Raw genomic sequence first — 13,394 nt, 5'->3', positions numbered from 1 at the left:
CTTTCACACATCTTTACATCCCTGGCCTCACGCTTGGTAAATAGTTTTTAAAAATCAGAAATATCAGTCAGATAGAACCTAAGGGCTATTTTATAATTTGTCATCACCTCTCCACTGAATTTTCTTATATGTGGCTTAATATGAGATCTAAAAATCATTTAATTTTTATTTAATGCATTTCTATTGAGTATAATCATAACTGATTTTCCCTTCATTTTATATTGTAAAACAGAGGGTTAGAATTGGGAATGTTTTCTTCAATCTGACAAAATAGCAATACTTCAAAAGGAAAGTCAAAAGGCTAAATGGCACCATTTCCAAAGCATCCACTAATGATGTAGGAGGCTAGGGGAAAATCATCCTGTATTTCCCACCACTTTAAACATCAGCGAAAGCCCTAAAGAGGAAGAGAAGCCAAAGGGGAGAAACATGAACAGGCAGGAGATTTAAAATATTTCCTGGCCTTGGTGATAGTGGAGACTGGGGGGCGGGGGTGGGGAGGGTGGCTCAGGGGTGCGTGGGTCTGTGCGCGTGCGCGCCATGGTTGTCTCTTTATCTCTCAGTGGCAGTGTGTGTATAGTTCAAAGTCTCTCAATTCCTGCTTCTCTAGCCTTGCGTGAAATTCTTCATGGGGAATTGGAGAGGGGCACTTTTAAATACTGGGGCCAATTTAGACGTTGGGCACATTGAAATGATGACGCAAATAGGAAAAAGCTGAAAGGAGTCAGATTTAATTGCTAATTAGGCCCCATTGAGTAAGAAGAACGTTAGGGCAGAAAGTCATTACAATCCGGAAATGCTTAGTTCCTAGAACACAGCAGACCTTCGATAATCTCCGAATTTGTAATCACTCAGGTGGCACTAGGCTGAGAATTACCTGCAGTCATCTACAGAGAGACAAAACCGGCTCTAGGCTTAAAATGACTGTAGAAACAATGTAGCAGAAATGGGTTTTAACATACTTATACAGCCGGTTTTAATATATTTATACAGTAAGTATCATAGCAATTGATTACATTAAAATATTACTCAAAAAAATCCTACTGGCTATTACAGGGTAAGTTCTTAAACTTTTAAAATGCTTTTGAAGTCATATTTTGAAATATATTAAACAAAAAGAACTAAACAATCAAATTTTTAGAGCTGGGAAGGTTTTCAGAGGTTAATTAATCCAATCCGCCCTGTAACAGATCCCACTGTAATCCGTTCTCGCGGCTCAACCACATGCGTCTACTGCACTTTCTTCATAAAACATGAAAGTAGTCTGGCCTAGGAGAACATTGGCACTCAGGTCTTTCATATGCCTGTTTTTCCCCTGCGTAGAAGGTCTGCTCTGTAGGCCGTACAGTGGAAACAGCGTGAGTCAAAATCAGAACACTTGGACGTGAGCCTATGTTTGATCATCAAGTGGTTCTGTGGCCCTCAGCAAGCCACCGTGTGTCTGCTGTCTTACCCTGTGAATGAGAAAATGGTCCTTAGCTTCCTCGGGAGGGGACTCTGAAGGAAACGCTGTATGTGTGAGGCCTTTCAGAAGAATGTACGAAATATATGAATATAAAGCACCCTGAAATGCACAATGAGAAAGCCAAGCCTCTGACCCCAGCTTTCCCCCATGACCACTTCTCCAGAGACAAACAAGGTTAAGTTTCCTATGTTTTCTTCCCAAAGTAGAGTAGATGCGTGTGCGTTGGCTCAGGCCTGCAGAATAAGCCCCAGCGTGCACCTGATTTCTCCCACTCACTCATATATCCTATGGCTCGCTCCTTATTGGCACTTACAGAGAAAGCATGTTCGCCTGTCAAATCGCGTGCGAGGCTGGGCCATCATTCTTGAGGCAATCCCCATACTTGGACATTTTGCATTTCTTAGAGTCTTTTCCTTTTTCTTTTATAGACTGTGATGCCATAACTATATCTGCAGGTATAGCTAGACTTTTGTAGCACTGACTTTTGAAAATAACTAGAAGACCCACAACACTAGTATTCTCTTTTATAGGATTCTGCATAATTCTGTGTACCTTGAACTCTAGACAAAATATATTTAATGTTGAATGTATGCTTCACAAGATCATTTCTATGAGGATACAGTACTGCCACAAGGACCCGATGACAGGGTTGTACTTTCATACACAAAACTGAGTACAGACTTAAAAAGAGAGGGGTGCCTGGGTGGCTCAGTCTGTTAAACATCTGACTTTGGCTCAGGTCATGATCTCGAGGTTTGTGGGTTTGAGCCCTGCATCTGGCTCTGTGCTGACAGGTCAGAGCCTGGAGCCTGTTTCAGATTCTCTGTCTCCCTCTCTTCCTGCCTTTCATATTCTCTCTCTCTCTCTCTCTCTCTCTCTCTCTCTCTCTCTGCCTCTCTCTCTCTCTTTCTCAGAAACAAACTTTAAGAAAAAAGAATTAAAAAAAGAAATGTCATTCAGTCTTCACTATTTTAAAAAACAATAACAATTATAGAGCACTCTATAATTCAGTAGGCATTTCACAAATACTGTCTTTTTTAAGGTCTCTCATTTAGTACTTAATGGCATCCAACATTCATAAAAGCTCAGAACTACAGGGGACCCTAAAGTTCTTCCAGTGTAATCACCTTTTCCAAATAGCAAATACTTTCTAAGACTCCTTCAGTGTATCGCAAGGGTGATCATAAGTTGGATCAAAGGGGAACATGTTTTACAACTTAAACTTACATAACAGGAAGTCATGGCCAAAGCAACAATTTTGTCAGCAACAAGCAGAATAAATGAGCAAAATGGACCTGAGTCTGGGACAGACCTGTAGGAATTGGTGAACTCATAATCTAGAATCGCATTTGCTGTCACTACACCACTCAGCACGTCCATGTGGAAGGCATCCCCTTGGTTCCCAGAGAGAATAGAGTACTCAATGAGGCCATTCAATCCACTGTCCAGGTCGGTAGCAAAAACCTGTGAGGAAGCAACTCTTCCATTAGATAAGAGTGTAATCTGCAATATGGGTTTAGGCTGTTTTTCAAATACACTGTGAAATAATTATGAATTGTCAAACACGCTCTAAAAACAACGATCAAAGGACTAGCAACAAATGGCTGAAGCTTACATTTATAATACAGTAGGAAATGGGTGAGAAAATTATTCTGCATGCTCATTCAAAGGATTTCCAAATAACTTTCAGTGGGAGTAGCACATGTTTTGAACTATAATTTTAGGCAAGAGGAAAAAATACAGGGATACCTCAGAGTTATTGCGGGTTCAGTTCCAGACCACAAATAAAACAAATATTGTAATGAAGCAAGGAAAATGAATTTTTTGTTGCCAGTGCATATAAAAGTTATGTTTACACTCTACTGTAGTCTATTAAGTGTGCCATAGCATTGTATCTAAAGAAACAATGTGCATATCTTCATTTAAAAATACTTTGTTGCTAAAAAATGCTAACCATCATTTGAACTTTCAGTGAGTCTTGCCTCTGTGTTGATGGCTGCCAACTGACCAGGGTGCTGGTTGGCAAAGGCTGGGGTGGCTGTGGCAATTTCTTAAAATAAGACGACAATGAAGTTTGCCACATCCATTGACTCTTCCTTTCGTGAATGATTTCTCTGTAGCGTGTGATGCTGTTTGATAGCATTTTACCCACGGGAGAACTTCTTTCAAAATGGGAGCCAGTCATCCCAAACCTTGCCCCTGCTTTTTCAACTCAGTTTCTGGAATATTCTAAATCCTTTGTTGTCATTCCAGCAGTCTTCACAGCACGTTCACCAGGTAGGGATTCCATCTCAAGAAACCACTGATCGCTATCACCATAGCAGATATAGTAATAACGAAAAAGTGTGAATATTGCAGGAATTACCAAACTGTGACATAACGTGATGGAAAAATGGTGGCAATAGACTTGCTTGATGCAGGCTGCCATAAACTTTCAGTTGGTAAAAAAAAAAAAAAAAAAAAAAATTACAGTACCTGTGAAGTACAATAAAGTATGATAAAACAAGGTACTGTACTTGAAAAGAAATCTAATTTGCTTGAATAGACGGTTTCCAGTACTATATTTAGATTTATGCCAGTACCAGAAAATGGAAGAAACCTCTGCATAGTGAATGGTAGTCGTTCATTTGCTGTTTTTCCTGCTTAAAGTATTGCCTGTAAAATAGGCCATATGTGGATTTTTTCATATTTTATTGAAAGTCTCATTTTAGAAGGACTTTTAATTAATGAAACAGCCTAGATTTCATGCTAGCAAATTTAGATCCTGATCATTTATTCAGTAAATTATCAAAGTAATATTGAGGATGAAACAGAAGTTTTGCATCATTCTCCATGGAAATATATTATTTAGTCTGCATTACATTTTAATCACAAAACTAATTCTATTAGTGAATTCGAGATCTTGTTTAAGAATAAATTTACTGATTAATTAACAATTTTTCCTACTTATTTTTATCCTCTGTGTCCCTCAGCTTTGGCCTGACTGCACCTCACATCCCCATCATCTCTCTCCTGGGTGACTGCTGTCCTGATGGGCGTTTGCTTCTAACTCCGTCCCCTCTCAATCTATCCTTCACACTGTTGCCACATCTCAGGGGATCCTGAGTAGCCCAAGTGGGACATCGAGGACCTCATCAGGAGGGCACCCAAGTTAGCTACTCAGTAAGGAAAGGCAGCAATACACAGTTCCTTCGAGATCACCAGGAAAAGAAACTCATATGCATCTGGGTAGAATAAAACCCATCGTGTCCCCTGAGTGCTTGAAGTGTTACAGAGAGTAGGTCTCCCAGGAGGTGTATCAGTTAGGGTTTTAGGATGCCAGCAGTACATATCTGCCAGGGCTAACTTAGCCAGTAGAAATGGATCCGAAAGACGGCGTTCTGAGGTGCCTGGGTGGCTCAGTCAGTTAAGTGTCCGACTTTGGCTCAGGTCATAATCTTACGGTTCGTGGGTTCAAGCCCCGTGTCGGACTCTGGGCTGACAGCTCAGAGCCTGGAGCCTGCTTCAGATTCTGTGTCTCCCTCTCTCTCTGCCCTTCCCCCACTTGTCCTCTCTCTGTCTCTAAAATAAATAAACATTAAAAAAAAAAAAAGATAGTATCCGGGGCACCTGGGTGGCTCAGTCACTTAAGCATCCAACTCTTGATTTTGGCTCAAGTCATGACCCCAGGGTCATGGGATTGAGCCCGATGTCAGGCTCCATGCTAAGCATGGAGCCTGCTTAAGATTCTCTCTATCTGCTCCCCTCCACCAATCATGTGCTCTCTCTCTCTCTCTCTCTCTTTCAAATAGAAATAAAAATTTAAAAAGTCCATTAAAAAAAAAAAGGAAGATAGTGTCCGGGTGAAGGCCAAGAACCTGGGCCACTCTGGAGGCACAGCTTTGAACTGTTTCCACCAAGGTAAGTCAGCTCTCCTGTGCCTCTGTGCTGGTGTCTTACCACTCAAGATTCAAATTCTAGGGAGAGAAAGTCTGTATGAGACTGAGGCAGATGACAACACCTTTGACCGGGGACAGGGACAGGGGACAAGTCACTACCTTGGCTGACAATCTCACCAAGACTGCATCGGATGGGGGATGGGCAGTTCCTAAGGTAAGTTTGTGGGGCTATAACCAAAAGTGGAAAGTCTGCACAGTGTGCCGGCAAAAGCAAGAACTACCACAAGTACTATAACTCCAGAGCCTTCTACGTTATTTCTCTGAACAGAAACACAGGGAGATGGCAGGTCTGGCTTCCTGAGAGAGTCAAATGACCTAAAATATGAAGAACAAAGTTCATTGTATCTGTCCCTGACTCAGCCTTCTTGAAGTTTGACCTAATCTGACGCACTGGTGGGTCAGGCTCTCACTCACTTGTTGTACCTGGGCTTTAACAGTGTCTTCACCTTCTTGTATTCCACACTGAGCAGTCTAGCTCTATCCAAGTCAGGATGCATGACAAAGAAGTGCAAGGCATCAGCATCCCAGGGCAGGGGCCCTCTGTGACAAAGCAGGCCACACAGTGGCTCTGGAGGCGTCTGTCATCCCCGCTAAACAGGCATCACTGCGCAGGGTGATACAGATTGGAAAAGTGAATGCCCTTGCTTTCTTCTTCAACATCTCAGTCATGGCTGAAGCCGAAGTAAAGACACAGCACTTGTGGGACAGGCTGGCGACTGCACCCATCAGGCTGCTGTCACACAAAAGAAATCTGCAAAAAGAGCAGAGGAAATCCTGGGGCATGCAGCTAAGACTCCAAGACTCCTGAGACTGCACTGGTCTTGTCTGCACCAACAGAGGGGCACATGTGTATCTGGAACTGAACTGGAAGTCAAACAAAGGCATCTCTCCATATGCAGGTGAGGGTAGCTGCACAGCAGAGCATTGTGGGAGGTCTTGTCCACCAAGTGTACTAACCTGTCATCTAGCCTCTTGACCCCATCCACCTAGAGAGAAAGGAGTGTGATCATCACTAGAGGCCGGATCACAGTAGAGAGGTTACAAAGGCCAAAGGGGAGGCCCTGGTATGCCGCTGACTTTGCCAGGAAGGGGGTTTTTATACTGATTTCCCGTGCGGGTTCCCACAGGGTTGTGCATTTCCAAATGTCCAAGTTCTTGAGTATAAAACAGCAATTCAACTGTGATGGGAAAGGTAAAACTGGGTACTAGTCCCAAAGTAGGAAGAGAGACTATCAAGGATGAGTGGGTTTTAGAGCCTGAACAAGACTACCTTAACAACAGATGATCTTTTTCATGGCCTGGCCCTTTTCTCTGAGATGGCATTAGGCTGGAAACAGCAGATCTATGCCTTTCACATAAAATGTCCGCAAATTTTGAACCCAGGGAGCTCTCCCATGCGTCTGTGCCCCGGTGCACGTTCCTCTGGCTGCAGCTCCCCCTGGCGAGTACCTGCTCACCCTTGAAGACCAAGTGTAAATATCATCCGTCTGTGAAGCTTTATGCTGTTTCTCCAGGAAGAGTTTGTGTCTCCTCTTTGCTCTCATGACATTAAATAGGCACTTCTATTTAACATTAATAACATGCCTTTAAATTATATACTTACTTTTCTGACTTCCCCACTAAATTGTACACATGGCAAGATGAGCTGTTTTTGTGCCCCTGTATACTCCCTGCTGGTGCTGGACAGAGTCCCTAGGGACAGCAGGTGGGTACTAACTGAGCACGGGATGAAGAGAGGAAGAAACGTGAACTCAGAAACTCTAAGCTCAGACTTCCTTCAACCTAAGCTGTCATCCAGTTCATCACACATTTTATATGCCCTGGAAACATTTCATTTATGTCCTAGAAAAAGCTTTAGATATTTTGATGTATACTGGTAACAATCCCCACACACTCACACATCCACAAAACGCATTTCTGTTACCTGTATGATGCGAGCATTGTAGAACTGGCCTTCAGGCACTGATACTTGGTACACGCTCTGCTCAAAGCACGGTAAATTATCATTCACATCTTGTATCAAGACTGCTACTTTGCTGAAGGCCCTATGCCCCCTACTTTCTGCTAAAATGATGAGTTGTACTTCATTTCTGACTTCAAAATCCAGAAACTTGGGTTCTTTCACAGTGAGTTCTCCTATTTTTATTCCGAGGGAGAAAAAAAAATGATGTTGTAGTTAATTATTTAAGAAGTTCCAAATCACCTTTGACTCAAACGCTTGCACCATCACCTGTCCCTGAAAGTCTCCCATTGGCCAGCCTCCCTTCTCTCCCGACTGGGGTCATTGTGAACAACGTTGAGAATGTGCTGGTATTTGCAAGGTTCAGACATGAGGAGGGAAAGAAAGTATGAAATAGCTGAAATGTGGGAGCTGTCTCTTAAATCACCCTTCTCTCTCCATATTTAGTCCATCACCATGTCTGCAAAGTTGACCTTTCAAATGTCTTTTCAATCCACCCTCCATCTTCGCTGTTGCTGCCTTCCTCCAAGCCACCGGTATTTTCCATCTTGTCCTCTGCTTTAGGGGTCCTGTGAGATCACTCACCTGGTCTCTGTTAATCCAGTTCCCATTCTGAACTGAATAATACAAATGGACACTGTCATTGTTCCACATAAATCCCTTCCATGCTTTTCCACAATGATTATGATAGAGCTCAGCATTTTTAACCACCACAGGGTCAACTTGCTCAGGACTTTCCTGCCTAAGGAGTCTCCTTTGTGCCAGTCCCCACTTTACTCTCTCTGCTCTGCTCACAACTCTCATAAATGTTCTGTTCCTCAAATTCTCATTTCAGAGTCGCCATGCATGCTTTTCCATCTGCCTGGCGTGGTCCCCACTTCTGTGCTTCCTCATGGATCTTTCCAGATCAGCCACCTCTGTATGTACCATCACTATGGTCAGCCTGCAACAGACTCTCACAAAGTTTCTGCATTTACTGTACTCACCTATTCCAGTCTGGTTACTCCTCTTGGTTTAGAAGCTCACAAAGGTACGGATGGCTGCCTATCTCTTGCACCGACCGTCATATCCCCAGTACCTACTTAGCTCAGGGTCTGGCCTACCGAAGGCACTCAATAATACACATTAACCCTAACCAGGTTAGGGAAACTGACTCTTGAGGCTTATACCTTGTACAAGTTTCTCCCCCAATTTAAGAAAACGTCCCCCCCCAATATAATTTCCTTCTCTACTTTCTGCTCTGTTTTTTCTCCCTTTTTACTGTCAAATTTCTTACTGAATTTATTACTATTGTTATCTTAGTATCATAATTTACTTAGTTCTTACTGTCAGAAATTCCACCAAATGGAGATTCATTGAATGAGCACAGATTTGGAGTTTGAGACACCTGAAACCAAGCATAAATCCTAGCCCTGGCTATTTAGTTTAGGTAAATTACCTGGCTCTACCACCAGTAAGTTATTCAGGTTCCATGGAGCTGGGTTTCCTTTTCTAGAAAATGAGGATATTAATAATGACTTTATAGGATTGCTGGGAGAAAGAATAGAATGCATATTTAGAATGTTCCTTTGCAGGAACATGATATAGATTGCAGTGTCCTACCCATGTTTCTCATCCCCACCATCATCAGGTGTAGACAGGTATCTATAAAAGCTCTAAATTTAGAAAGAAAACATTTAATAGCCATGGACTAATTGAAGTTTGATCTTCAGGTGAAAGAACCTGTACTGTTTCTGGAAATATGGCCTGGAAGCCACAGTTCTTCCTGTTCTATTGGAACCAGTTTCCCTAGACAACCAGCCTAGCCCAAGAAAACGTCAGGCTCTTAGGTACTTACCTGGATGTTAATGGGAATCATACCTTGCTCTCATATCCTAACTTTGGTATTGAGAGGTTTTTTGTTGTTGTTGTTTTGGGGGGGGGGGGAGTTTTATAGCTTTTATTCTGTTATTAAGAAAAATTAAGTATATTCTATAAGAGTAACTCACTACACTACAAAAGTTGAAATTTCACAAACTCACTTTTATTTATTGTCACCAGTTATCAATTCAGAAAACCAAACTACATTTACAAACCACCATCTGATGTTACCAACACCCCTGACGGAAAATTTAGGGTAGATGTGACTGTTGGCAGCTGGAAAAATCATAAAGATGCATTTTGATGAGCTGATGATGAAAGAAGCTGGTCTTCAGAAACTGTGGAACAAGGGCTGAGCCCACAGCCCCAAATGGCCAAGGAACCCTAGACTGAGGTAGGCCCAAAGCACTCTTCCAGCACTCTGTCTCCACCAAGCAGAGCACTTAGCTTGCTATCATGTTCTGTTACTGTTAGCAAAAGAAAAATAAAATAGAAATGCAACACTATATTGCCAGTGTCACTTAGTAGAAAGTGTGCCAATTATAGCGCAGATCAAAGTGGATTTTTTAATAAAACGCTTGTGTCTAGGCTTTGATAATTGGAATTTTGCACTTGGAATGGATCTGCAGTTCTAATGCTTTCCTTGCTCGGTTTTTATTTTTGGCATAATAATTGGCATATGCTGTGAACGTTGTGTAAGTAGGAAAGACAACAACCCGTCTGTCAGATGACTCAGGGCTGGCACACCTACTAGACCCGCCTTTGCCTTGGATGATATGTGTATATTCTTCTCAGAGATATCGAGGATTTACTGTCACCAGTGAGATGCGAGAACGACTGAGCTCTCATTACGGGCAGTAGTCCACGTTTTCCTTACAGTAAAAGCCTTGTGAATACCAACTTTGTGTTCATTCTTACGTGTTACTGTGCCAGAGATATAACAACGTGAGAATGAAACTGCAGTAACATTTTCTTTCCGATATATGTACACATGGAGCTTTTGCCCAAGTTATAAAATACACATCAAAACGAGATTTAGATTCTTCAAATGCTAAATGCTCAAGAGCATAATCAGGTGACTTCAATCCATTACAAACTGTGCATGTGCATATGTATATACCCAAAGCAGAATGTGATAAATATTTATGTTGTCCAAAAGCTTTTAAACTATCTCCTGCTAAAACTGCATCCTCAAAACATTGCAAATTTGATCATTTTGTTTTATGTTAATCTACCAAATCATGGTTGAATACTACCATTTGTTATTTACATACATAACGTTAGTAAAACTTCAAAATTCTTTCTGGTTTGGACAGTGAGTAGATGTTTTTAAGCTAAAGTGACAAGGAGTTTGAATATAAAAGTAAACCTTTGGTTTGTGACTACAAAAGAGGGAAAACACTGGCACAAACAGAAAACAGTTCTCATCAGAGATCCATGTTATCGTAACTTATTAAATCAGTAACTAATAAAATGGATTTCTCACATTTTTATCTTTAAGAAGAGTAATCATAACCTTAGAGAACTTTACTGATTTTTCATACACACCAGTTTTCTATTTTAACTGGTATAATGGCTTAAAATACATATATATCATAGGGGCGCCTGGGTGGCTCAGTCGGTTGAGTGTCTGACTTTGGCTCAGGTCATGATCTCACAGCTCATGGGTTCGAGCCCTGCATTGGGCTCTGTGCTGACAGCTTGGAGCCTGGAGTCTGCTTCGGATTCTGTGTCTTCCTCTCTCTCTGCCCCTAACCCAGAGCATTCTGTCTCTTTCTCTCTCAAAAATAAATAAACATTAAAAAAATTTTTTTAAAAACCCACTTATGGGGCGCCTGGGTGGCGCAGTCGGTTAAGCGTCCGACTTCAACCAGGTCACGATCTCGCGGTCCGTGAGTTTGAGCCCCGCGTCGGGCTCTGGGCTGATGGCTCGGAGCCTGGAGCCTGTTTCCGATTCTGTGTCTCCCTCTCTCTCTGCCCCTCCCCCGTTCATGCTCTGTCTCTCTCTGTCCCAAAAATAAAAATAAAACGTTGAAAAAAAAAAAAAAACTTTTAAAAAAAAACCCACTTATTTAAAAATACATATTTATTATAAAAGCTACATTAGGGACCTTTACATACAAGTTTGAAGATTATGCGATGAAGGTGGCATGAAAGATGAATTTAATATAGTAAAAGGTTTTTTAAAAAGTTTCTTGACAGCAGTTTGGAAGACCTCATAATAAAAACAACTAAAATGCTTGATGAAGTGTGTGTGTGTGTGTGTGTGTGTGTATTGAAATGAATTGTTGAGTTGGTATAGCAGAAAGGAATCCTCAGAGGACAAAAAAAAAATAACTGAAAACAGTAATCCATGGAGTTAAGCAAGCACTAAAATCCCATTTTGATTCGAAAAGTCTCCAACCTTCTTCCTTGAGATTCATCTCTGATAGTCCCACAGGGTAGAAAAGCAAGGGAAGAGGCCTGAACCCAAAAGGTGAAGAGTCTAGTGGGAAACCTGGAATAAAGCTGTAAACTCAAAGGCTACCTATACCTCAGGGGAATGATCAATATTTAAAAGACAAAAACAGGGGCGCCTGGGTGGCGCAGTCGGTTAAGCATCCGACTTCAGCCAGGTCACGATCTCGCGGTCCGGGAGTTCGAGCCCCGCGTCAGGCTCTGGGCTGATGGCTCAGAGCCTGGAGCCTGTTTCCGATTCTGTGTCTCCCTCTCTCTCTGCCCCTCCCCCGTTCATGCTCTGTCTCTCTCTGTCCCAAAAATAAATAAACGTTAAAAAAAAAATTAAAAAAAAAATAAAAGACAAAAACAAGTGAAGAACTGATGCACAGAAACCTGTTTTTCTTGACCTTGGTGTTGGTTGGGAGGGAGAAAAAGTTTCTGCTGTGAATTCATTAACTTAAACACAATTTATGGTAGCCACACGTTCACAGCTATATATTTGTAAAAACCTTCAATAATTAAATTTAGGCTACTCTTTGCCTAATGATGTACCCGGGCAATTTGCAGAAGGAAAACAAATCCCCTCTCAAGGGCATGAATTCAATCTGGTCTGCAAAGAACCCTCCAAGAAAAAGTTTCAAGGATAATGAGCAGCTCATAGTTAATGAGTACAAAAATCACAGAGAAATAAAGTACCATGAGTGAAAGGTAGCAAATCCACAGAAATATGAATAAATCATCAAAGATTTAAGATGCTGGAATTATTGGACACAGAATGTGTCTTTCACATATGTTTAAATACATTTTTAAAAGCTTTGAAACATGAGCAAGGAATACGAGACTACTTTCTTACAGGTTTCCAATTATGGAATGGATAAATCACAGGGATGAAAGGTACCGCATAGGGAATATAGTCAATAATATTGTAATAGCAGTGTATGGTGACAGAGGGCAGTTACACTTGCGGTGAGTGAAGTATATAACCTATAGGCTTGTCAAATCACTATGTTGTACTTGAAACTGAGGTAACACCGTGTGTTAACTATACTTCGATTTTTAAGAAAGAGATTACTTAAAAATTTTTTTTTTCACATTTATTTATTTTTGAGAGACAGAGACAGAGCACAAGTGGGGGAGGGGCAAAGAAGGAGACACAGAATCTGAAGCAGGCTCTAGGCTCTGAGCTGTCAACACAGAGCCTGATGTGGGGCTTGAACCCACAAACCGTGAGATCATGACCTTAGCTGAAGTCGGATGCCCAACTGACTGAGCCACCCGGGCACCCCAAAAAGAGATATTATATTTTTTACAAGACCGGGAATTGTTGACAAAGAACCAAAGGGAACTTCTGGAAATAAAAAATACAGTTCCCTAGATTGAAGACAAAGGGGCAAGGAGATAAAAATATGAAAGATAAATGTAGGAGAGAGTGTCTGGCTCAATACTTGTCCAACCAGAGTTCCCCCCAAAAAGATACAAATAAGTGATATTTAGATCAACAGCTGACTTCTTAAGGCAACAATTAGAAACCAAAAGACAATAGGATAATATCTTAAATGTGATGAGAGAAAATAACTGTGAACTTAGACCAGCAAAAATATCTTTGGAAAACAAGAATTAAACAAAGACATTTTTAGACAACCAAAATCTGAAGAAGTTTACTATGACAGACTCTCACTACAGGATGAAGTTTAGGCAGAAAGAAGATGAAAGCAGAAGAAAGTCTGAGATG

General features: G+C 41.4%; 1 protein-coding gene and 1 long non-coding RNA gene across 2 annotated transcripts in view; one reads left to right on the top strand and one right to left on the bottom strand.

Annotated features, from left to right (window-relative positions):
- The window catches only part of DCHS2 (dachsous cadherin-related 2), a 242,762-nt gene that overhangs the window by 15,539 nt on the left and 213,829 nt on the right, over positions 1-13,394 (bottom strand). The window contains exons 15-16 of the mRNA XM_023252753.2: positions 7,328-7,539; positions 2,778-2,929 (exon numbers count right to left, since the gene is read on the bottom strand). Coding sequence (XP_023108521.2) covers positions 2,778-2,929; positions 7,328-7,539 — 364 coding nt within the window. The remainder of the gene's footprint in view (positions 1-2,777; positions 2,930-7,327; positions 7,540-13,394) is intronic.
- On the top strand, positions 8,947-9,729 carry LOC109498924. The gene is made up of 3 exons (XR_002155962.3): positions 8,947-9,003; positions 9,076-9,192; positions 9,404-9,729. It is a non-coding gene; the product is annotated as an uncharacterized LOC109498924 (long non-coding RNA).

Source organism: Felis catus, chromosome B1 (assembly GCF_018350175.1).
Source record: "Felis catus isolate Fca126 chromosome B1, F.catus_Fca126_mat1.0, whole genome shotgun sequence".
Lineage (NCBI taxonomy): Eukaryota > Metazoa > Chordata > Mammalia > Carnivora > Felidae > Felis > Felis catus.
Note: the sequence above shows the minus strand (reverse complement) of the source record. Positions and strands in the feature narration are given on the sequence as shown.